Source organism: Callorhinchus milii, unplaced genomic scaffold (genome assembly GCF_018977255.1).
Source record: "Callorhinchus milii isolate IMCB2004 unplaced genomic scaffold, IMCB_Cmil_1.0 Scaffold2, whole genome shotgun sequence".
NCBI lineage: Eukaryota > Metazoa > Chordata > Chondrichthyes > Chimaeriformes > Callorhinchidae > Callorhinchus > Callorhinchus milii.
In genome coordinates, this window is record NW_024704743.1 from 100,303,357 (window position 1) to 100,329,937 (window position 26,581).

A 26,581-nucleotide genomic window follows, 5' to 3' on the forward strand; every position below is an offset into this window, starting at 1 on the left:
ACGTGAGCTGGAGGTCAGGATCGGGGAGTGTGGAGAGCAAGGGGGGAAGAAGGGTGACCGAAGGCATGGTCGAAGAGGAGGGTCTTGAGGTGGGTCTTGAGGGAGGCAAGGGAGGAGGCGAGGAGGAGGAGGGTCTGTGGGATGGAATTCCAAAGGGTGGGGGCAGAGAGGCAGGAGGCTCACCCGCCAATGGTGGGGTGGGTGAGGCGGGGGATGTGAAGCAGGCCGGAGCCCGCTGAGCGGAGGGAGCAGGCAGGTTGTTAGGGGGCACTTCATGGCCATATCTGCTTACATGCAGTTACATATGTAAGCAGATATGGCCACAAAGTTAAGCAGATATGCCACAGATTCACAAATTCAAATTAAAAGTGTTTGCACATTAATCCTATAAGCAACGAACTTGGTGAAATCAATCAACAGACTCAGCAACTGCATGCAGGTGTCCCAAAAAAATTCAAGGATGGGATACTTTGTGTGGGAAATAAGAACCCGGTGGCTGAATACAAATGGCTCGATTGAAAACAAATGTTAATAAGCAACGGGATGGCTTAACAGTGGAAGGTCACGATATCCATAATCTTTCCCTCAGCCCAGTGGTAGGGCACATTGTAAGCAGCTACATTTAACTCTTGCTGAATGAAGTCAGGAAATGTTGATGTAAAATATATTTATTTCCCTTTATTCAAAATCAGGCAGGCTTGTGTAAAATAAACCATCTGACCCATTCACCTACAAAATACACAGTGACTACACTTTACAGTAAAATCCTGTGAAAAGCTTTGTGGTAAACTGGACACTCAAACAATAATAATAATCCTTGCAATTGATATTGCACCTTTCATATCAGGATGACATCCCCTGTGCAGTGTTGGTAATGTGCACACATCAATGTCCTGCAAACAGCCTTGAAGTGAATCATAGGTTTACCTGGAAGAAAGTGTGGGGGGGAGGTAGTTCAAGAGGGCGGGAAGATTTGACTGAAGGTGAGCTCTAGTGGATGGCTGAAAGCTTGGCTGTCGATGATGTAGTGAAGGGAGAAGGGGACGTGCGTTGGTTCTGAGCTCAAAGCAGAGAACTGATAACCCTTACTTCTAGCTTACTTCATGAACATTGTAAAGAAAAAACTGTGATTTAATTGCCCACACTGTTGTTAGTTTAATGAAGTTCATTACAGGGATTTGGAGCATTGATGATGATAATAATAATAATTTTCCTTGCATATGGTATAGCTCTTTTCAAGTCAAGAAGATGTCCCAAAGCCTTCAGGATATTGTGTAAAGTGAAGTGACTGTGCTTTGTGGGCGAATGCGGCAGCCAATTTGCACAAAGCAATGTCCCACAATTATACAGACATGGAGTGAATAACCAATTTTTATTTGGGAAATTGTTAGCCTGGACTCCCTTCTCTTTTTAAATAGTGCTTTGGGATCTTTAACATCCACCTGGCCTCGGTTTAATGTCTCATCTGAAAGTTGAACAATTGCAAATTTAAATCTTTCAATATAGGATCTCGCCAAAATAGCAGCAATGAAACTACTATTTGTCTCAATTACCCTGGATCAGGGGAGGATAGGATAGGAACGGGATGCCACCCCATTCCTTCTCCGCTCCCCCACCCCCCCAATTAGCAGCCTGCCAACAATTTATTTCAAGGCTCACGGATAAAGAATGGTCATTTGGATGAAGAACTGGTGAACAGCCAGTGCCCTTGGAACATTTGAGTAGATATCAATGTATTCAGGAAACGAGGGGAGAAAAATGGACAGAAGGAGGAGGGGGAAGGGGTTGGGTTGATGATAGAGAATACAAAAATAAAATACCTTTTGAGTACTGAATGTCCTGTTCAGGTCCAAAATATGCATATCAATGTTAATCATAAAAAAATTGTGTATAGAAACTTTTTCACCACGTGATCCAAGTGAACAGTATTGAGAATCAGAAAGTTTGCCAATCGCAAGTTTGTCAATCGGGTTTCTTTTTAAAAGTTATGAGAAGAACCTTACAATAAACACATAAAAATGTTTCACAATACCTGTACGACGTTACCATAACAACAACTAGCATTTAAATAGCGTCCTTCACGTGGGGTAGTGCCCTGGAGTTTGACCTTGAGCCAGGGGGAGAGGGAACCAGGAGGTGACCGTTAGCATGAACAAAAGGGAATGTCTTTAGGTGGGTAACTGAATGTAGGGAGGAAGGGAACAAGGCGGAGGGATTCAAGAAGAGTTTCAGGGTGTCGTGGCTGAAGGCACTGCCATTGATGGTGGAATGGAGGAGACGAAGGACAAAAAGGAAGCCGGATGCAGTGGATGGTGGAATGAGGGGTAAGCAGATTGGATAGCTAGGGAGGTGCGAGGGCATGAAGGGATTTGGAAACGAGTGAGAGGATCCTGAAATCGAGCCATTCGGTAATTGGGAGCCAGTGGAGCCTGGTAAGGACTGGAGTGATGGGGTACAGAATTTTGTGTGGCTGAGTATCTGGGCGGCTGAGTTTTGAATTAATTGAATTTTGTGTATGGTGAAGCTGGGGAGGGCATCGGAATAGTCCAGCTGGGAAGTGATGAAGGTGTGGATTAGGGTTGCGGCTGAGTTGGTTGTGAGTCCTTAACCTCTGGAATTCCCTACCTCCATCCTCTCTTTATCTGTCTTTAAGTCCCACCTTAACACCCACCGCTTTGATCGTGCCTGTAGTCACCTCCCCCTCCCTTTCTCAGTGTTCAACCCTGCCACTGTGCAGCACTCTGGGATACTCTCCTGTGTGAAAGGCACTATATAAATGCAAGTTATTGTTGTTTTATTACTGTAACAGGTCAGTCAATTTGTGAACCTGTTATTATTATATTTTTCGCCCAGTTAATTCACTTTACAGTAAATTCTGTGAAGCGCTTTGAGACGTTTCGAAGACGCGATAAGACGCTATATCAAATGCAAGGATTATTATATCATTATCTCCACATGTTGTTCTGACAGATCTTAAGATCGGCTCACTGGAAGTTCTATTAGTAAGAAACAAACCAACACCCCTTGAAATAGTTCAAGGATGCTCGTTAAAATCATGAAAATCAATTTGTGGACTTGTGAGCATCTCTGCAAGTTATTCTGATGCATATATTAATGATAATAATCCTATTTGATATAGTGCCTTATCACAACATTGAGAAATCTCAAAGCACCTCACAAAATATATTGTAAAGTGGATTGACTGTGTATTTTGTGGGTGAAAGGTACAATAACCCAGAGAAAAACAAGCTTGCTCACTTCAATAACACCTTTAGGAGATGTAAGGGGGAAATGCAAGAATGTTTACTTAGCGTGCACATTGTTATTTGATAACTCACAGAAGTCACTGAATGGTGTAGTGCTGAGTCATACATCACAAGGTTTGATCCCAAGTCTGTGCTCAGTTAGTGAATCTCAGCTGAGGCAGTGCATTCCGAGAACAATCCCATAGGAATGTTCCCATCTCTATAACTGGATATCATCCACGTGGTTCATATATAGACTCCTGAACCATTAGGTGAACATCTGGGTCCTGTAATTCCTTATGGGACTTTTTAAAGAACTGTGAGAAACGGCTTCTAAACTATGACTGAATTGAAGAATTTGCCAATGTGAAGTCCTGCAGCTCAGTGGTTAGTGCACTCGCCTTGCAAGCGAGACACCTGGGTTCAATTCCAGGCAGGGCAAAACCTTGGGCAAGTTTCCTTACTCCACACACCTAATAATAATCCCTCCAAAATAAAACAATAATAAATTGATCATTTTCAATCCATGACTGTTTGTGGGACACTGCTGTGCGCAATTGGCTGCTGGGTTTCGCCCACAAATATACGGTTAATTCACTTTACAGTATATTCTGTGAAGCGCTTTGAGACGTCTAGAAGACGTGAAAAGTGCTATATCAAATGCAAGGATTATTATTATTAATAATAAATTCTGTAGAATCTAAAAAAAATTCCAACGGTCTAGGCAATGTTGCTCACCTATCTGACTGCAGTGGTAGGTTGATTTTCAGTATGTGATCTGCAGAAAAAAATGTAACTTACCATTTCTCCTCCTCCACTTGAACTCCTATTGACTGGAACCTGTTCAGCTTCAATGCTTCTACAATTGTTTCTCCATCAGGCCCATCAACCTGAGACAACAACAACAATATACTTTTACATAGTGTCCTTCATGTATACAGTAACATCTTTCACCCACAAAATACAGTCAATCCACTTGGGAAAACACTTGGAGATGTCTCAACAAGATGATAATATCAAATATATATCAAATGCAAGGATTATTATTATTATTTTACATAAACAATGTTGGACACCAAGCAAAAAGGAGTAAGGTGACCATAATCACAGTTGAAAAGATGGGTTTTAAGAAGTGAGACAGAAACACTGAGATGAGGAAAACAGTATCAAGGCATTAGCAAAACAAATCTTCCAGAGCACTTCTCTTCTATCTTTCAATGATAATTCTCAATTTATTCCCACCTGAATTGAATGGCTCAATGGAAATAGCCCCTCTATATTTCCCAGATCCGAATCATTCTTAATACTTTGAATGCCCCCCTTCAAAGTATTCTACTCCAGCGAAAACTGCCGCAACTTTCACGTCTCTCCCCATAACTATCATTTGGTGTCATCCAAGTGTAACTACAACAAGAACAACAAAACTACATGTATGTAGTGTCTTTGCTGTAGGGAGGACATCCCGAGGTGCTAGACAGTCAAGGGTTTACACCCGAGATGGGTGTTGAAGTCAAGAGGGATGGATGACAAAGAAGGAAGAGGTGGGAGGATGGCCAAAAGAGTTTCGAAGAGGAAGGTCTTGAGGATATCTTCACCATACCCACTGCACACCGAAGTGTAAACATGGTTTGTTTAGTGAGACAAGTGCCACTGACAGAGTTACATTAAGCAATGAATCACACACCTGTATTCCGACTGAAGAGCACTTGCTTTTTCTCAACAGGTCCACTTTTATTTCCTCCACTGGTGGAATTTCCTGTTCAACTATCACTGGCGGCGTGATCTCAATGTGCTGCTGACTATTAGAAGGTCCATGGACTTGAGCGTTGGCGGCTTCTATGGCAGCATTTAATGCCTTGACACTGTCCAAACTTTCCGTGGAATTACTCAATCTGGACTGGCTGTTCAGATCACCTCTGTGGCTGTGGCCGTCCAAATAGGCGTCTTGTGCAGATTCTGTGCTGCTCTGGGCGGTGATCGAGATGAATGGTTTGGTCGTGGTCCGAGGTGGGACTGGCGGAGGATTCTTCTTGTATGTTGTAATGCATGATGATACTGTTTAGATAGACAAGAAAAAAAATCACACACTTCTTCAAAATGCTCTGAGTTGGATAGTGAAAGCAGTGTACGTTCTGTACAAGTTCAAGTTACACAACTTTAAAAAGGACTTTTAGTCATGACAGTGAGATGAATAATTGTCTGGCAAGCTTTTTTTCTCATTAGTTTATAAATGATTACAAGATGACGAGGGTCTAATATGTGGCATTTTTAAACAGGGTTGCTCAAAAAGAAATTCCAGCTAAACAATAAGAATCAGTGGGACCCTCTTATGCTTGCCTATTCTCTAATGCAATACACTTTTGGCACTGACTGGCCAGCTTGCTGATGAGATACAGAAAGCTGCCTGTGACAGAGACATCCCAGGAACCATTAAAAATGCTCACGGGACTGGTGGCCTCTGGCAAGCCAGGTTTTTCATGCAGTGCTGATCAATGAAGGTTGATATCAGTGACTTGATGACTTGACTAATCCCTTTATAAAATGGCCTTGTATTTGTTGGAGCACCTTATCACGTCATCATGACACGTCACAGTGTAGTGAAAACGTGAACATGACAACCAATTTGTGCATGGCCATGTTCCACAAACAGCCATGAACTACTGCACATGACCAATTTGTAATCTGGGGAATTTTTGGCCAGGAAACCATGAGAAATTCCCTTCAAATTTCAAATAGTGCCATAGGGTCTTCAAAAGTCCAAGCCAGATTTAATGTCTCATCTGAAGGATTCACAACCAACAACACAGCCCTCCCCCAGGACTACATTGAAGTGCCAGTCTAGACTGCAAGCTCACAGTTCTGACATTGGCCTGAACCCCAGAGGTGAGAGTGCTACCAACAGAGTCAGGCTGACCCTGACTGCACAGAATTCTTAAAGGAAATAAGTGTCCAAGAGGAGTTCTTGGATAGGTTCACATGAGGCACATCCAGGTAGCTGCGAGGTTTGATATTTGCAAACTGTTTTACGAATCCTTCCTGGTGCTCCCCACCAGCATATCAGGTTACCAGGTGGGAGATCTTTTGAAGAAGTCTGAAACAACAGCTGTGTTCTTGCCTCAGAGGACTTTGTGGCAGATGGACAGGCACCATGTGGTGTTAACAGCACCCATAGTTCCTGAGATTTTAGGGCATAAACCAGACTCAGACTGACACATTATAGCAGTCTAGAACTTTGGCTGGTCATACAATACGACACAACACAGAGTCTACTTGAACTGGTGATTCTGAAACAGATTGGTATCCCAAGTGTGGACTACAACAAGCAACAACAAATTACATTTGTATAGTGCCTTTTATGTCAGGAGGACCACCCAAGGCACTGAACATTGACAAGGATAACCTGGATAGCACTATATATATTACAGATAAGTATTTACATACATACTTGATTTATGAGTTGTCTGGCTTTCCTGCATGAGGCAATAAGTACATGAGCGCTGAATAATGAATAACAATGTGGAACAGCAAACTGTATAATTTGAGTTTCTTCAGCAATAAAAAGGGAGCACCAAACACCTCAACATTCCAGACCTCTATTTTTAGCAAGGACTTAATAATCAAGACTGTAAAAGTGTTCAGTGGACTTCTAAGTAATTTGAACCGCATCTGTGAGGTATTTGTTGTTAACAATGGGAAGGCGGTGAATATGAACCCTGGTCTGCACTGGTGCCCTGACCTGCAGGTCTCTAAACTGCCAGTTTCACTGAGAGCTGTTGCAGGGTCTCTGCCAGCTCCCACTGTGTATACTTGCAAATTTCATGCCCTATTTACTTTGCAGGACGCTTCAGAACGAGTTCAAACAGAATCCATTCTGAAACACCCTGAGGTGGCCTATGATTGATGTCCACCCCAGTTTACGTTGTGGAGCAGAATCCAGTGACATAGAAATAACTGCGTCCCTGCAAACCCAGCCACACACAGTAGTTTCCAACTCACTGTTGTTTTTCTGAACAGCATTGTACAATACATACAGCTGGCCGCTAGTAGGCATTGACAGGTTTGGCTGGCCTGCACTGGGCAGATACTCATGGGAAGTGCTGGATCGGAAGCTGGTAGAGAGTTTACAGTATTGGTTTGGATGCGACGAGCCCTGTGAGGTGGATATGAAGCTATACTTGTCAGCCTGGCTCAGCAATCTTGTCTTTGCGTCAGTAGATTGTGGGTTCAAATCCCATGTTAGGATATATAATCTGTCTTGACTGCTGATAATGCAGTGCTAGAGGTGTGCTTCATTGTAGGAGATGCCATGCTTCGGATGAGATGTTAAACTGCCTGCTCAGGTGGATTTAAGCTTTCATGGCACTGTTGGAGAAGGGAGATTCTCCCTTTGTCAAAGTACTGGATACTACTGGCTGACATCTGAGCTAGGGGTAGGAGCTAAGGGATGCAGTGATTAGAGGAAAGGTGACCGAAATCCCGGTCAAAGAGCTACATCTTGAGGCAGGCCTTGAATGAGGGGAGGGAGGAAGGGAGTCGGAGGGACCCTGGGATGAAGTTTCAGAGAGTAGGGGCAAATTTCATGTCCCCTGCCCCATGTGCCCCCACTATCAGTGGATGTTGAAAGCACAACTACTGAGGGGCATATAGGATGAGGGCTATGGAGCAGTATATCCAGTGACTATATGAAAAGTAGATTATTATTATTGTTTTAGTATCCACTGTTCCATTGTGTTTACACTGCAACTCTGCTGCTGAAGCTGTGAGCATATCCTTGGAACATAAAGTAAGACATTAACACAGGCCAACGTTGAATTGTTTACATAATCACCTTCACTTTATATTAAAAAGAAACCTGGTCGAGTATTTCTCCAGCGTAAACATGCTTAAAGCATAAAAATTCACAATTAACATGTACAGTAGATGCTGACTTAATGCAACCGTATCCACACACTGGAAATCAAAAGCAAACTCAATCGCATTGACCACACACCGGCATGGCTAAAGCATTGTTTAGTACAACATACAAAAACCTCAGTTTATTTCCTGGTCCAAAAGCTGAACTGAACACCTGCGGATGGGGATGGATTATTACAGGTCTTTACATAGTGTTACTGCCCTCCGATAGCTACAGACATACTAGCTCTGAGGCAGGAAAACCACCACAGATTCAGTGCAGCTGGAGAGCTCCAGGGCTGCCTCCAGCTACTCTATATATAACTGCATACTTAGCGAACTGTCAAACCTCTTAACTTCCCCATCCTCGAACCATGTAGCTCCAGCTGTTGTGGGATGCATCGAAGTCCAAAAAAAATTTGTGGGTTTCACTATAGGCAAGAAAAGTTTCAGGAGAACTGGTCCACCTTCCCAGATATGTTCGAGCCCTCGTGCTTATCAGAGACTGGTACCCATCATTATTTTCAATGCCCCTCAGACCCAAGCAACATATGGAATCAGGAACAGGAGGAGGCGATTCAGCCCACTGAGCCTGAACAAATTTATTAAATATTGGTAGATTTTTTAATCCTAATGCCCTTTCATTGTACCATTAAATATCAATGCAAAGATACCATAGCACTATTTGAAAAGAGAAGGGAGTTTCTCCCTGGGCTCTGACCAACATTCCCTCAGAGAAAATTGATCGTTCATTTCACGGCTGTTTGTAGGACATTGCTGTATGCAAACTGGCTCCTCAGTTGGCCTACAAAGTTCACACTTGAAAACAACAACAAATTATATTTGTATGTAATTTATTGTTGTTGAAAACTCCACTTTAAAATAAAATCATGTGAGGGACTTTGAGATGTTCTCTCAAAAGGCTCTATACCAATGCAAGGATTATTGTTATTTTTAATATTCTCCAGCAGTGTAATGATTCAGAACGTGGCAGTAAAGTTTGTGGACTTTTATACTCTAACATAGCACATACTGTAAATCAAACCTGTCACTTGTTATTCAACAGATGCTCAATGAAACATCGCAAACTTTACCCCAGAATTTGCAGCAGGTAAAGCAATATTAAATGTGAACGTTAACCTTAAATGTGTATAAATCTGATTTCGCTATGGGATGGAACAAACACAATAAACAAACGTGCTGCACTATTAAATTGAAGTGTGGTACGCAACAAGAAGAAGATAAATAAAAAAACAAGGAGAAAGACAGTACAACAACAACAACAAGATTACATTTGTATAGCGCCTTTCATGTCGGGAGGACATCTGAAGGTGCTGGACAGAGTACAGCATTTCAGACCCGAGCTGGGGTCAGGGGAGAGGAAGGGACGGGAGGGGAAGGGGAGTGGCCGATGGCATGGTCGAAGAGGAGGGTCTTGAGGCGGGACTTGAAGGAGGCTAAGGAGGGGGCGAGGCGGAGTGATTGGGGGATGGAATTCCAGAGGTTGGGGGCAGAGTGGCTGAAGGCTCTCCTGCCAATGGTGGGGCGGGTGGGTCAGGGGACGTGGAGCAGGCCAGAGCCGGCTGAGCGGAGGGAATGGGCGGGTTTGTAGTGGGTTAGGAGGTTGTAGAGGTAGGGTGGGGCGAGGCCATGGAGGGCTTTGTATGTGAGGACCAGGATCTTGAACTGGATTCTCTGAAGGATAGGGAGTCAATGGAGTCGTGCGAGAGTGGGGGAGATGGGGTCACGGTACTGCATTAATGTGATAAAAATGCCCCCATTAAATAATAGTTGCCAATGTTTGGTGGACGAGCTTTCAATTAATTCCTTTCCTCTTACTCTTCTGCCCTCAAAACTCAAGTTAAAAACAATAGTTTTGATCTGACTTTGGTCATCTTCCCTCACCCCACTCAACTCCCCCTCTCCTGAACTCAGTCTCTGCTCCCTGTCATCTGGGTGCAGCACTTTGCGACCTTTCCCCGATATGAAAGGTGCTGTATATATAAATGTAAATAATTGTTGTTATGCGGGTATTTCCATAAACTCAAGATGCAAAGTAGTTGATGCCTTAATTGAAGCAGCCCTCAAGCTGTGACTTTTCTTTCACGGAACTCTATCAAAGAACTATTTGTTTGTGCGCCAGACCAAGGCAAGAATACAGAAAACCAAAGAACTTGCATTTTTGCAGTGCCATTATCATGTTGAAATGTCTCAAAGCACTTCATAAGTGTCAATTGATGTTATGTGCAGTTACTGTTTTTGAGGGCAAACAATTGCAAAATCCCACAAACAGCCACAAAGTAAATTTACCTGGATTGTTGGCCAGGACATCAGGAGAAACTCCCTTCTTTTAAGTCACTGTCATGGTGTCTTTAATGTCCACTTTAAAACAGGGTGCCTGAGATTTGGATTTAACTTATCCAAATAATACAGCCTTCGACCCTGGAGTGCAGTTGCTCTGGCACACAGCCTGACTTGGCAGTGCTCCAGAAACTCAGAGACAGGTGAGAGAAACAAACGTGGATTCTGATCCCACTCTCAAACGCAGGCTCTTTGTTGTTACTGACAGAGATACTAATGCCCTGTACTTTAAGCACAGCAAAGTAGGAAGTAAACTGAACTCCATTCCCCGTTCCTCTGGAAACATCAAGGTGGCTGTTAACTCAAGTAGGATAATATTGTATTTATACATACACAGACACAAGTTGGTCGACCTTCACATTTCATGTGTCCTGGCCAACAAATCTCTGAATAAATTTTATTATTAACCTCTTGAAGCAGTTTGTGCATCACTCCACTTTGACAGCAACTACCCGTGAAGTGGTCTGGGATGTTTTGATGTGATATAGCACAAAAAAATCTTTTTTTTTGAACAGCAACCAGAAAATACGGCTTAGCTGTGATGTCTATAGACCTGGACTTCCTGACTGCATGACAGAATCTTTTACTTGAACAAAAACAACAATTTACAATTATATTAGTGATGTGAACTCAGCAGGATGGCAACAGTCTTCAGCAACAACAACCGACTACATTTGTATAGTGCCTTTCACGTCAGGAGGACGTCCCAAAATGCTACTTCACACGTCTGGCAGCCTGAGTTGAAGGGTGGGGTGCAGAGGTGGCTGAAAGTGCAATCAAAAAGAAAGGTTTTTGAAGGCAGGAATGGAGGGGACGAGGTGGACAGAGTTCCGGAGAATGGGACCAAAATAGCTGAAAGCCCGCCCAACATTTGTGGCTGGATTGAGTGGGGGACATGAAGCAGACCGATGTTTGCTAAATATGAGCAGGGCCGTGGCAGTTGAGTCATAGAGATAGAGTGGTGTGTGGCCGTGGAAGGATTTGATGAGGATCTTCAATTCGATCCACTGGACTGGAGGATGGGGAGTTAAGCATGGATGGCATTGATAGGCTCACGGAGCCTGGTGTGGGTGAAGGACACGGGCTGCAGTGTTCTGGAGAGTAGTGTAAGTGAGCAGCAAGGATATTTTTTGTATAAAGAAAGACAACATAAAAAATCCTCAGGGTAAATAAAAATGACAACTGTAGCGAGGACAGTACTGATCCTGGTGGTTTAATAGAGGAAAGAAAGGCTTATAGAAATAGAACTGTGGCTCCTACGGGGAATCCACACATCTCCCACAGCCTCAGACGTATATTCCAGCACAGTTAGGGCGAGGAACAGTAAAAGCTTTTGTTAGGCTTTCAGCAGCACAACTTCGAAACGTCAGGGATCCCTCGACCAGCAGACGATCTTGACAGCAAAGACCCAAGCTGACAAATGACTCTAGAAAGTTGTAGTTGTTGCCATTCTGACAGGTGAATGCTGCAGGAATTTTTTTTTGTTAGTTGGGTAACAGGAGCAGTGAAAGAGAGAGAGGATGGAGTGTCTTGGGGGGTGGGGAAGTCAGAGTTTTTCTCCGCAAATTCTTTGATGATACACATGATCTCAGAATGAGATGCCGAGGATCAGAAAATTATGACAAAGAAGCAGTTCGACTCTACGGGTGTTTGTAATGGATGCCAAACGGATGAGGTACTCTGGCACAGAATATTCCCCCACTTTCGACGGGCAGTTAGTTTATCAGCTCACCCCACTAATCTGCAAGCGGTTGTTTGTAAAACAAATGTCAAGGGAGCAGTGCTGCTGGAGCCTGGGCTGCACAGACAGCTGTCTCAAAACACATCAATTACTCAACCATGAGGGAACGAACAGAGAGAACAGCTGGTTCTGAAATGGCCCTTACTGAAGCGAACGCAGATTCTTAACCAAAGTGCTGTGGTTAACTCCCTCATTCCCCCTCCCACCCCCACCCCCCTCCATGCTCAACCTTTGATTTTTTTAACCATAATAATTCATAATTGAAGTAAACCATTGCTTTATGTTCCAAACACTTTTACACTTTAAAGCAAGATTAAATAAACTGTATTGAGTCACATGGCTGGGGCTAATTAATACACATAGGGTAAAACAGTCAACAATTTGAATTTATATAGCGTTGAAGTTACATTGCAGAGTGAGATTGTGAAAAAAATGTACCAGGTGAAATCACTTCATGGTTGTTTGTGGGATTGCTGTGTCAATTTAGCTACCGTATCCGCCTATAAATACACAGTCACTACATTTCACATTAAATTTGTGAAGTGCTGTGAGATGTTTGATGATGTGATAAGGTGTTATATGAAATGCAAGGATTATTATTATTATTATACTGTAAATCAAACATTCTGTTCTGAATGGCAGTGCCTTCACCTCTAAGCAAATGCTCACTTCTAGGACATTAAAAGTTCTGCCCTAACATTTGTGGAACAGCAAAAAGCAATCTGTGTCTTTTTCACTGTGGTATTCAAGTAACTTGTGCAGAAAATTACCAAGGAAGCACTCTTTTGAAGAAAAATTAAAAATTAAAACCAAGTGTCAGAGTTATGTATATGTCAGTGAAAGAAATAAGATGCAGTTACAGTAACTCTAGAATATAGAAGAATTAGGAGGTTTTGATCTTCCAAAATTCCCTGGATTCTGGAATGGTTCCCATTGATTTGAAGGTGGCAAATGTAAGGCCAATATTTAAGGAGTCCTGTAGCTCAGTGGTTAGAGCACTCGCTTTGCAAGTGAGAGACCTGAGTTCAATTCCAGGCAGGGCGAAACCTTGGGCAAGTTTCCTTACTCCACACGCCTAATAATAATCCCTCCAAAACCCAAAACAATAATAAATTGGTCATTTTCAATCTACGACTGTTTGTGGGACATTGCTGTGCGCAATTGGCTGCCACGTTTGCCCACAAATATACAGTCAATTCACTTTACAGTGTGTTCTGTGAAGCACTTTGGGACGTCCTCCCGACGTGAAAAGCGCTATATCAAATGCAAGGATTATTATTATTATTATTAAGAAGGGCGGGAGACAAAACATGGGGAATTATAGACCAGTTAGTCTGACATCGGTGATAGGGAAAATTCTAGAGTCCTTAATTAGGGACGTCGTTGTCTAGGGGTACTTAGAAAATCATAACATGATTAGGCAGAGTCAGCACAGCTTTACGAAAGGGAAATCATGTTTAACAAATCTTATAGAGGTTTTAGAGGATATAACTAGCAGGTTAGATAGGGGGGACCAGTAGATGTGGTGTATTTGGATTTCCAGAAGGCATTCGACAAGGTGCCACATAAAAGGCTGTTAAAAGGCTGTTGGCATTCGTTGCAAAAGGGTTGGAGTACAAAAGTAGGGAAGTCCTGCTGCAGTTGTATAAGGCCTTGGTGAGACCGCACTTAGAATATTGTGTGCAGTTTTAGTCTACTTATAGAAAGGACATACTCGCCTTAGAGGGGGTACAGCGTAGATTTACTCGGTTGGTTCCTGGGATAAGGGGGTTGACCTATGAGGATAGGTTGAGTAAACTAGGCCTATATTCTCTAGATTATAGAAAAATTAGAGGTGATCTTATAGAAACCTATAAGATTCTTAAGGGTCTTGACAGGGTAGATGTCATGAGACTTTCCCTTGGTTGGAGAATCTAAAACTAGGGGGTCATAGTCTCAAGATTTCGAACTGAGTTGAGGAAACATTTCTTCACTCAGAGGGCAGTGAATTTGTGGAACTCTCTACCCCAGAAGGCTGTAGATGCTCAGTCCTTGAACATATTCAAGACTGAGGTTGATAGATTTCCAAAGGATAGAGGAGTTAAGGGATATGGGGATAAGGCGGGTAAATGGAATTAGGTTAGAAGATCAGTCATGATCTTATTAAATAACGGGGCAGGCTCAAGGGGCCGAATGGCCTACTCCTATGTCTTATGGTCTTATAGTAACACTGATGTCAAAACACTTGCAGTCACCCAGATGAGGTGACCTTGGTATGTAACTGAATAACATTTTGGTTTTGTAGCTAAGACGTCTGGTAACCGATGAGGGACTTGTCAACTGCCATCACCTGATTGTCAACACAGCCCTAAAGCAGCCTCCCCCGCCCCTCCTCCGATCCGTGGGAGAGGAATAAACAAATCTCAGCTGACAGTTTGGGTAATGAATATAAATGAGGGCTTACTCATACAAGAGTGTCTCACATAAGAATACAACAGGAAATGGTATCTGTTTATGTTGAGCAAGGGTCACTGCAGCTCAAAACACCGTCAACTGGAATTTCACCTCAAGATGCCGCAGTTAATAGGCACGGAACAAAGCAAATGTAAATTCTTCTGAACAGAACTGAATGAAACCCTCCCGCGGTGCACTTGTGCTGGGGGTGAGCTGGGCCGTGTGGGGTAACAGGAGCAGCGCCTGAGCTCGGCCGCTGGCTTTAGAGTGATCTTTATACTGTCACACTGTTTTGCATTCAATACACACGGATACGACATGCTCCTGCTGTATATATATCATCCTCACATTGCATAATAACATCTTATCACATCGGAAGTTTGTCTCAAAGCACTTCACTGGATTCTACTGTATAATGTAACGACTTTGCCATGGAATGTTTAATATCAATCAGATGGATTCATGGAACTATTTGAAAAGTAAAGAGTGTTTCTCCCAGGGTTCTGGCAAACAAACCTCTGGATGAATTAATTCTTCACTGCTTGTGAGAATTTGCTGATGCGCAGAGCTACAAAAGATGCCGACAAAAGAATCACTATGCTTGGCAGTAATTACAGTGAAGTGGTTTAAGTTTCAATGTGATAAGATGCCATAAAAGCCAGGTGTCAGCCTAACTCGCTTTGTAGCACTCTGAGTCAGATGGTTGTGGGCTCAAACCCCACATCGAGACTTTGAGCTCACACAGCCTGGGCCAACTCTCCCAGTACTCCCATCTGTCTATTCATATGGTCATTGCTGTGCACAATTTGGTTGCATATTCGCCTACAAAAACAAAGTCACTAAACTTTACAGTAAATCCTGTGGAGCGCTTTGCAACATTTAGTTGATGTGCTAAGGCGCTGTATCAAATGGAAGGATTTTTGTATATTCATTATTATTATTTGTCCGGACATGAGGTGGGAATATCACGTTATGCCCCTTTTCTTCTGGAAATGGGTCATGAGAGCCTGGACGTGAAATAAGAAGTTCAGACAGTGGAGGCTGAGAATGGTGAGAAGTTCTCAGGCCAATGTCACCTTTATGCCAATCTCAGGCCACAGGTTCAATGCAGTCCCAGAGGTGAATGAGTGAATGTGTAACACAATGGAGCATGAAATGTGATGGCCTCTCACTTTTGTGCTTGGAATGCCATTTAAACGACAATCACAACTTGACTCATCAAAACGTAGAAGAATATCTCAAAAGTCCTTTGCAGAGACAGAGTGCAAATGTGAGCATGAAATGTTTTACAGGCCTGCTTCACATCGCTTCCCCTCTCCTCCCACCCCGCCACACCCAGGTCACCTGTCATCCATGAATGGAAGAAGGTGGGTTACATGAAGGGCTGAGTTGGCAGATCTGAGGGAATGGGACTACAGGAGATCACATAAGGAGGGTGGAGCAAAGGCATTTAAAGGTTAGAGCCAGGATATTAAAAGTCAATCTGCTGGGGATAGCCAGAGGCTAGGAGGAACGTAATGCATCACTGAACATGGTGAGGACACAAGACACCTCCTACTGAGCATGTGCAGATAGTCCTCTGGCTCAACGATCACAAGAGGGTGTTCCAAACTTTACTAACATCCCCGTAGGTTGTTTCACCAGCCAGTGAGAGTTCCTGACAGAAAACTGTCATGGCTTGTTAGTGCACCATTTTTCTTGCTCTGCTGGCAGTTCTGGCAATGTTCCCCCTCTCGGTTGGCCAGCTTTCACGGACTCTGCACCCACTCTCTGGGTCATGCCCAAACCCCTCCACCTTACCCACTCCCTCTCTGCTTTCAAAGCCCATCTAAAAAACAGCCTCTTTGACTCCTTCCTCTGCCATTTCCCTCCTGCCTGTCATCTTCCAGTTCAGACGCCTCCTCCACCTCTACTTTTTGAAGGAAGTCGTGTCGATGGCGTTTCTGTACAAAACGCACATGCACAACAGCCAGGAAGAGATCTGCCACCTAATTCAGAAGGCAGCCATTTTATCAGACCTTCAGGGTGTGTGTTTATGGACCTGAACCAGTGCATTATAACAGGGGATGCCCTGTATCTCTTTATCTGGGCCACTCCTTTAATTTCTCGTTTCTCTCCTCCATTGCTCAGTGATCTACATTGTCTTTGTGAAACTCTTCGAGGCGTTCACATGATATGAAAGGTGCTGTCTATGTGCAAGTTGTTGTCAGCACTGACGTCATGATGTTCACGTGTAATGTGGACGAAAGCCAGAATTAACTCCCTCCCTCCGCTCTACATTTAATTGTAAATGGTGGATAAAGAACAATTCTCAAGTGTCAGAGCTGACACTTCAGCTCTTTGTGCAACAGGAGGCATAGCTTCAACATAGTATTATGTTGCAGCCTGACCCAGTTTTGAAGGAAGCACATGGTGCATCAACAGAGCCAAGATGGTAAGGATCACAACCACCACGCCAGCTTATGCACATCCTCCTGATGTGAAAGGTGCTATACAAATGAAATGTTGTTATTGTTATCTGGAGGGAAGGGGAGAGGAGGGCAGGAGCAAGCCAGGCTACAAATGTCCAGTGCCATAAAAAACAAATAGAAGAATCGTCAGCTAGATAAGAGCAGCATTTACATAGGCCATGCCTTGCTGTGACTCACTTGCGTTGAAGTGTTAATAATGGCTCATTGACAGCCCCTCAGGGTACTGAAATTACTAGTTCAATCTGTCAGTGTTCCATTGTCCATGACAACCCCACAAACTTCAAACAGCTACAGAAATGTGTCACTGCTAAAGAAATGCTGTGAGCAGAACGCAGGAAGGAACACAAAGATTCTGGCACCAAAAGAGGTAAACAGATGAGTTACAGACCATTTGTTACGGCATCTCTCACTCCCAACAATGCCCATCAGGAATCATAACCTACAACAGCACTAAATACATGGGAGGGGGGTATATATGTGCTATGATAATATCAATATTACTACTAATAATTCTTAATTTAATATAATGCTTTTCAAGTCAGGAGGGCACCGCAATGCTCTTCAAAGAATATACTGTGAAGCAGTTACTATTTTACATAATTCTTATATTTGATATAGAGCCTTCGATGTTGGGAAAACATTTCAAAGCACTTCACAGGATATGTTGAAAGTGTGGTGACTGTGTATTTTGCAGGTGAACACAACAGCCAGTTTGCACCTAGCAATGTCCTACTTTTATTTGGGGGATTATTGGCTTGGACACCAGGAGAAACTGTGTAAGGTGTAAGAAGAAACTGGACAACAACAGCAGCTGAATTGAAACTTCTTAATTAACAAGCAGATTATGCAAAACGGAAAACAGCAAATTATTTAAATAAAAAATGTTTTGGGAAAAATCATTTAAAAAAACTCTGATATAGCACCTTATCACGTTGTTGAAATATCTCAATACACTTCACAGGATTTTTACTTTGAAGTGTAATGACTGTGCACTTTGTAGACAAAGTTTGCTGGGTAAGCAGGCATGTTTTCCACTTTAAGAAGCCACTTGAGCTGATCGAAACCTTGTGTGTTTCATGTGTGGAGTTAACTTGTGAGATGAACTGCCACCTAGTGCAGTAAGTGCAGAGTGCAGAGGATCTTCATAACAAGACTCGAGCATGACTAAACTCTATTCACAACTACTACTTTTCTCCTTTATGGATCTGACTTGCCTGCACTTGTACAGTATTTTTTCCCGTAAAATGAATATCCCAAAGAGCTTTACAAAGATGGCATTACAGAGACACCAAGGGAAGAGAGGAATTTGATGGAGTTCACTATATACATGGTTCCCGTGAATCCAGCACCCACATCCTCACCTGGCTCTAAGTATGGCATAAATTGTTGAGGACAAATTATTGGTTTTCTAGACAAGATATGAATAAATAATCAAATGGCCTTTTCTCATTCCCCAGATTCCTTTATTCTTATGCTGAAACAATTCCTACATAATTACGCGTCTGCTTACTTCCCTTCTTTAGCCAGACCGAGCCCAACCAACAGAGTTGAATGTCATTTCATTCTCTCTCTGCTTTTAACAATGTAATCTCTAGTTAGTAGGTGCTAAAATAATCACCATTGCCAGGGTAAGGTAGTGTGATCCATAATTATGAAAGGCTGTTGTTCTTGTTTTTTTGTATATACAGATTTTATCTGATATGAAACCTGCAGAGACAAGCACTATCACTCCCCAGAGATGAGCCAATATAGCAAAGGTTCACACACTTAGCTCTTAAATACACACCCAGTGATAGAATGGAGGGAGTAAACAAAGTTATACATCACCACTTTACATTTTGTTGCAGCCTTTTTCAATGACGAGTAACTCTGTTAATGCTAGAGCATCAAAAGCCTAAAATCCCTCACTGGCTCTACCTTAAGACCAGGCGTCAGTCTGGCTCAGTTGATCAGTGGTCTTGCTTATGAGTCAGAAATTTGTGAGTTTAAGATCCACAGAAAGAAATTGAACTCATATTATCTAGTTTGACATATCAATTCAGTACTTGAGGTGTGCTGCATTGTCAGAGGTCCTATGCTTCAGATGAGGCGTTAAACCAAGATCCTGTCTTAATCATAATAATAATCCTTGCATTTGATATAGCGCCTTATAAGAGTGCCTTGGGACGTCCTCCCGATGTGAAAGGAGCTATACAAATGTAATCTTGTTGTTGTTATGTCTTCAAGAAGTCTCAAAGCACTTCACAGAATATACCTGTAAAGTGAATTAACTGTAATTTTTCCATTCAGGAGGATGTCAAAGATGTCATGGCACAATTTGAAAAAGAGAAAGGAGTTTCTCCTAGTGACCTGGTCAACAATCTCCCAAATAAAATTGATCACTCATTTCATGGTTATTTGTAAGACATTGCTAGAAGCAAATTGGCTGCTGTGTTTGCTGACAAAATACATTCTCTACAGTAAAACCTGCAAGGGTGCTTTGAGCCATTTTGATTATGTGGTAAAGCGCTTGATCGCAAGGATCTAATAATCCTTGCATTTGATATAGTGTGAAACATCGGGAGGATGTCTCAAAACCGCTTCATGGGATTTACTGTAACGTGTAGTAAATGTAATTTGCAGACATGGGGATGAAAAGGTTTTGCAGAATACAGTATCTAGATAGATAAAAGGCAGCCTTGCGTGAGTTGCAATACAGTTTCCAAAATCTGTGGCCGACTTGCTCTGCATAAACTTAATGAAGGAGAAATGGGTGCACATTTATTATTGCTTCAAAAGGGAGCCGATTTGTTTTATTTCATTAACCTTGAATCATTCTTGCTGAAGCTCTGAGGTCTATAAAGCAAATGCTGCAGGTATGTTAAATACAGGAGGCAGGAAGCTTTCATCTCGTATTTCAAAATTAAGCAAGGTACACAAGGAACACCCACCTCCTTAAACAATGTGTGACGTGTGCTCTGTAAATCTCTTGAAAGGCATCGATAGCACCATGAGTCATGCATATTATATTGTTATTGGAGTGTGTTTATATGTACGTGCCTAGGTTGTACACTCGCAGAAGATATTTCAAAAAGGATAAATTATGAAAAGAATTCTTAAAAAATATAGAATCCACATACAAACATCAAACCTGGTGTTCAGATAAACAATCCTCATCTTTTACAAAGTGCTTCCGGGAAATCCCTTTCCTTCCTTCAAAAACTACAATATTAGGGAAAATTGCTAGAGTAATTTTAAATGATACCTGAATAGATCAGGAAGAGTAATACAGTATACACAATATTAATCAATGCCAACAATCTATCCTTATATCTGTTACAGTTTAAAAGTGCTTTACAGAGACAGTGTCAATACCAGAGCAATACCTGAGTGGAGGAGGGGAATTGGAGATATGGAAGTGGCCAAAGGCATGGTCAGTAAGGAATGTTTTTACATTGCATCTGATTTAGGTCCTCATTACATTGTGAAAACATCTCAAACTGCTTCACAGGATTTCAAATGTAAAAATGTATTGACTGTCTGTGTATGTGAAACACACCAGCCAACGCACACACAGCAATGTCCTACAAACAGCCACTGAGTGAAAGAACCAATTTTATCTGGAGGATTGTTGGCCAGGACACATTGCTCTGGGCTTAAAATTTCAAATTGAAATAGCATTGCCCACTGCAATATTTCAGATACACAAAGTGACCTCGGGTGAGAAAGAGGAATGATTCTGGTGCTTTGTCTTGTGAAAGAACCAAGGATATGATTAATAAAGGGCACTAAACCAGTAAGTATTCTTCAGTCTAGGAATAAGGAATGTAACATTGTAAATTTGTGGGGGGCAAATTTGCATTGTCAGTGGTGCAGACCTTTGGATGTTAAACAGTGTCCGCCTGTTCAGGTGGATGTGAAAGATCCCATGGCAATATTCAAAACAAAAGGGAATTTTTCCAGTGTCCTGGCCAACAATCTCCAAGATCAAACTAGTCATTCACTTCATGGCTATTTGTAAGACATTGCTGTGTGCAAATCGACTGCTCTGTTTGCCTACAAAATACAGTCACTGCACTTTACAGTGAATTTTGTGACGTTCTTTGAGATGTCCTCTCAACCCGAGAGGCAATATTACATTTATATTATTGGAACATCTTGGTCATCGCTAAGAAAAGCTTATCCTATGTGTGAGGTGGGTAAGGGTAGACCTTTGGAAACATGGGATATTGTATGTACTTTTTGGAAACTTAATTTGGTAGATTGTATATTTCCTAGCTGTATCCGTTGCAGCTTTGCTTGCAACCAAAGGATCCAAAATGGATTGTAGATTGACACACATACAGACACACAAACGGACATTTTATCTATACTCATATGGGAGGACTGCTGTGGGAGGACACCTTTAGGGAGGAATCAGTACTTTAAAAATGTAAGTTTGTTGTTGCTGTGAGTTAGCTTCATCTGTGATTTTTATTTTGTTCCCGCCGCTTGGCTCCGTGCGTGCTCTGTGACATAGGATGCCACAACGCCACAGTAAGCCGACGAGGCCACCAAGTGTAACTACAGTGCATAGGTACATACTATTATAAAATGGGCCAGCAATCAGATCGCCCACATCCACTCATCTTTACAGCTTTGCGTGGCAGAATTAAGCTATTACAAAATCACGATCACTCTTTTAGTTCCTGTGACGTAAAATAGATAGATATTTCTAAAAGCAAATGCAGCACAATACGTCAATGAAGCAGCTCAAGAGATTTGAGAATATCACCAAGAAATTTAAAAATAGCATCATGGAGATTTCACACAATACACTGTTCCCATTATCTCACTTACTGTGGGAGGTTATTAGATATCAACTGAAAGTGAATTAAGTCTGAAACTGCCTTTGGCTTTTATGCTCTAAACCCACGTTAACACTAAAGAGGGAGGGAGGGCTCTCTGGGTGTGGGTAACTGCACTACATTGTGTAATCCTCAGCCATTAGTGCCAGGAAGGTTGTTGTCTCTTTCAGTTGATGGAAAACAGTGTCAACGAGATTGCAGACCAGACTGGTTAACACATCCATAATAAATACTATTATCATTTCATCACTGTTCATTTCAGTATCAGTGTCTCAATAGAAGCAGAACATTTTTATAGGTGCTATAACACCCAAATACCTAAAAGCTCTTTACAGTAATTACTATGAAATGCAGTGGCTTTTTTTGTATAAAAGTGATAGTTAATTTGCACAAATTAGTCTCAGAAATGCCCAATACAGTTAAACCAAAGTGCAGTATTGGGGGAGCAGTATTGTCGGAAGTGCCATGGTTCAGAGCAGTTATCTTGGTGCCCTGTTATAATTAATTTTGGGGGATCCATAAGATTTTGTCCTGTGTTACAGTGAAGCATGATAGCAAGTTTGACTGTGTGTGTGCACTGGTTGGTTCCAAGCTAAGCGAAAAAAAAGTGTCTGAGTTCCAGGTCACCATGAACATTACTTCCTACTTTACTGCGCAAACATAAAGCAGGAAGTTACATTGACAGCAATCCGATGACCCGGAAGTCGGACTTTGTTTTAGCGCGGGAAACTAAAATGGATGCATCCTGCATTATTAGGTCTCTCCTGACCTCACGTTTTGCTTTGCAAAACAGGAAGTGATATCGGTGGTGACCAAATGACCTGGTCATCAGTCTCTTTAACCCCAAAAGCCTGCTGGTGCATGGGAAGCAAGAGAAATGTTATATAATATATAATATATATATAATCCTTGCATTTGATATAACGCCCTATCATGTCTTCAAGATATCTCAAAGAGCTTCACAGAATATATTGTAATGTGAATTGACTGTATATTTTGTTTGCATACACAGTGAATGGGATCCATAGAGCAAGCAGGTTATGAGCAAACTTGTGCTAGAATGAATCGTGTTATAAAGGGTTTGCACTATATTAAACGGAGGTCCCATCTGCCTTTTCTTCAAGAGGACGTTAACGGCTCCATAACACAATTCAAAAAGGGAGTTTCTTCCAATTTTGTCAACCAGCAATTTTTCATATTAATTGTTCATTCAGCTCATGGCTGTTTTTACAATTTTGCTGTGTGCAAAGTGGCTGCCATATTTGCCTGTAGAAAGTCAATACATATCACACTAATTGTCGTAAAGCACTTTGAGCCATTTCAACATTTTAAAGGTGCTATAAAAATGGGGAAAATTAAGGCTGTAAACGTGTTATGTTTTTCATCAAGATTCTGAATTATTCAGCCAGTTTGTCCTGAAGTACAATATAACAACACTCTTTTCAGAATCTGGGATTCAAAATTCAGAGTTTTCACAGACCACATCACAGAATAATGAATGGTGCTCTTCAACAGTTACACTGTCTAAACATCTGTAAAGTTGCCATGCTGTCCTCTCTAACTAGTCCCACGCATATCGTTCAACCTACTTAAAACATAGATGCATATCTTTTTTTAAAAAAACATTTTCCTCCAATCATGAGGACTTATAGGAAAGATGTTTGCATAACAGATCACAATCACAGGGAATTGGGGGAGGAAGGGGGAGGAGGGTATTTGCTTCAGATCATCATATTTTCAGATTTATAAGATATAGAAAGAATTTGAATTTTTATAGCATCTAAAAGGCTCAAAGCACTTCACAGTACTGTATTGACCTCTCACAAATAGTAGCTATTTTGAGGCCAAAAATGGCAGCTGTTTTGCATGCAGCAAGTTAGCACAAACCACCATGGGGTGAGTGACTGAATTAATCTGGAAGATTGCTGATTTGCCAATAATTCTTTTGACATCTTCGCACACACGCACACACTGAACACTCATTTGATGAGCATGGCGTATTGCTAACTGTGATTAAGTCAGCATGGCTCAGTTGGCAGCACTTTCACCTCCGTAGTTTCTCCCAGTGTCACTCATGGCTAGGGCCAATAGAAAATTGCGGATATATTTGCCAAAAATTGCAAAGGAAATTCCACAAATTTTGTGAAAAATTGTTTTTCGTGCCAATCTGCATTTTTTCACTTTATTGATAAAAACTAAACATGAAGTATTAACACATATTAGAATGTTGCATTTTTTTTATTAATGCTTTCTTTAACAAAAACTGTGTGGCCCACCTGGAGAGGGCATGTGTGTGTGTGTGGAAACACCAGTGTAGGCCCAAAGATCGAATAGTCTGTTTCCAACCCACATGACGTTTGAAGGCCTGGGGATCCGCCAAACATCAAACATTGCTTGCTAAGCTCGCCAGTGTCCTGTCCTGTCATCACCTCCTGTCTTTCGTAGCTGCCACTGCACACAGACACAAAGAGAGAGATACACACACATACACTCACAGAGAGAGCGAAACACGCACACACACACTCACAGACAAAGAGATACTCAGACACGCAGAGAGACACACACTCACATACAAAGAGGCACACAAACACATACAGCAGGATTTTGGGGTGAGGGAAGTCCATTTCCAGCTTGCGCTGCACTGTGCATGCTTGTCTGGAGCTGCTCCGCCCTTAGTAGCGGCCTCGAGTAAACAGCCAACAGCAGCGCGCAGAGGCCCGGAGCCCCGAGCACACTGTACTTGTACAGGATTGTAGTGGACGGGTGTGTGTGTGTGTGTGTAGCGTAGGAGGTTGTGTGTTGTGGAGGAGGTTGTGGAGAGGGGTGTTTGTGGGGGGCCGTGTTTATGGGGGGGGTTGTGTAAAGGGGTGTTTGTGGCGGGGGGGGGGGGGGGTGTGTGGAGAGGGGTATTTGTGGGGGGGTTGTGGAGAGGGGTGGTAGCAGATTCCACGGAAAATTTGCAGCTGCACTCCTCTATTGGCCCAGATCATGGTCAACAATCATTCAGGTGAATTGACCATTCACTTCATAGGCTGTTGGTGGAAGCTGCCATTGCAAATTGGCTGCTACTGATTGCCTACAGTCATTTCACGTGACAGCAGTTGCCTGTGAAGTGCTTTGAGACAATTCACCATTACAAGTGCTATTTCAAGTGCAAGGATTATAGATAGACTTTGATTATAAACATGTAGTTAGCAGTATATAAACACCTGAAATGAATGGTAGTATATCAGATTTAAATTGATTTGTATGTGGCTTACACTATTTTGGTACTGTGTTAGATGATCTCTGCGGTTTCAGAAAGGGGCATGACAATAGGGCCCCTGAGAAAAGGAACAGGGAAAATAAATCAGCCAAAGTTCTCCCTGATCTCTAACTGCACTTTGAGACATCTCAAAGACGTGATAAGGTGTGATTCCTGCTGGAAAGTGCACATCAGGCAAGAACACATTCAGATACAAAAATGGAGAAAGGAAAGTGAGTCAACGCTTCGGGTCCACGACTCTTCGTCTGACATGGACCCGAAATGTTGGGATTGTAATTTCAGGACAGACATCAGTAAGTTTTTCTTCATCTTGAGGGTAATTAATGATCGGAATAGGTTGCCAGGAAGGATGATTGAGGCCAGGAAACTGCTGTGCTGCTGTGATAGGTGGACAGTAGGGTGGGTATTCTGGAAAGATAAGCTGAAAGGCCTTCATCCAAAATGTGTGATATTGTGGTCACTATCCAGGTTCACACATGAAGAATCCAAACTTAAGCTATTGGAAAGGCTTTGGTGCATAAGGAGCCATATCCCAGCAAGCGTCAGAGTCTTTGGAAGGGAAGAGAGAAAAAAAGCAAGAATGATAGGCTGAATCCTATCTTTCTCCACTTCACAGCAAACAAAAGGTTGCAATGGGACCATGGCTCTAGGCTCACAATTGAGTTAAACATCCACCTAATTTTCTACCCTTTTTTGCAGAATAACTGGAGTATTAAACATAGCCTCTGTGCACTGCCAGTGTCAGAGACCCAGTATTCTAGACATTACAACTGCTCCCTCTGCTGTTGAACACCACATCTACTTTTCCTAAGATACAAAACTTCCCACATTGGAAGAAACACCCCTTGCATAATAACCTTTCACTGGTTCAATCAGACCGATTAACGCAACAGCTTGCACTTATTAGGCACTTTTCATATAGGAAATGTTTCAAACAGCTTTGTACAATGGGAATCCGAGGAGGTACAAGAGAGTGGTGGCTCAACATTATTTACAACATTATCCAGACTTTCCAGATATGTACACTAAGTACAGAAGTGGGTTTTCTGCAGAAATCCTGATCAGTTTGAGTTCACATGCAACCTAAATAATCCAAGTGTTGATTGCAATATTTCTTTCCTGGAAATATAGCTTGTTAGTACCACAATCTAAACTATGGCAGAGCAGACCTGATCTTCCGAATACAATATAATTTACATTTATAATCACACTTTTCATCGGGAGAATGTTTCAATGGACTTAATTCAGGGTTTGGAAATATGAATGAGTGTCAGAAGGAAATTCCACCAGTGTCTAGATTTCCTCTTATTTATGTAGCATTTATGCATACATTTGTGGAACTCACC

General features: G+C 42.1%; 1 protein-coding gene across 1 annotated transcript in view; it reads right to left on the minus strand.

Annotated features, from left to right (window-relative positions):
• dlgap1a (discs, large (Drosophila) homolog-associated protein 1a) overlaps positions 1–26,581 on the minus strand; it is a 90,305-nt gene that overhangs the window by 17,945 nt on the left and 45,779 nt on the right. The window contains exons 5-6 of the mRNA XM_007900948.2: positions 4,930–5,300; positions 4,047–4,135 (exon numbers count right to left, since the gene is read on the minus strand). Of these exons, the coding sequence (XP_007899139.1) occupies positions 4,047–4,135; positions 4,930–5,300 (460 nt within the window). The remainder of the gene's footprint in view (positions 1–4,046; positions 4,136–4,929; positions 5,301–26,581) is intronic.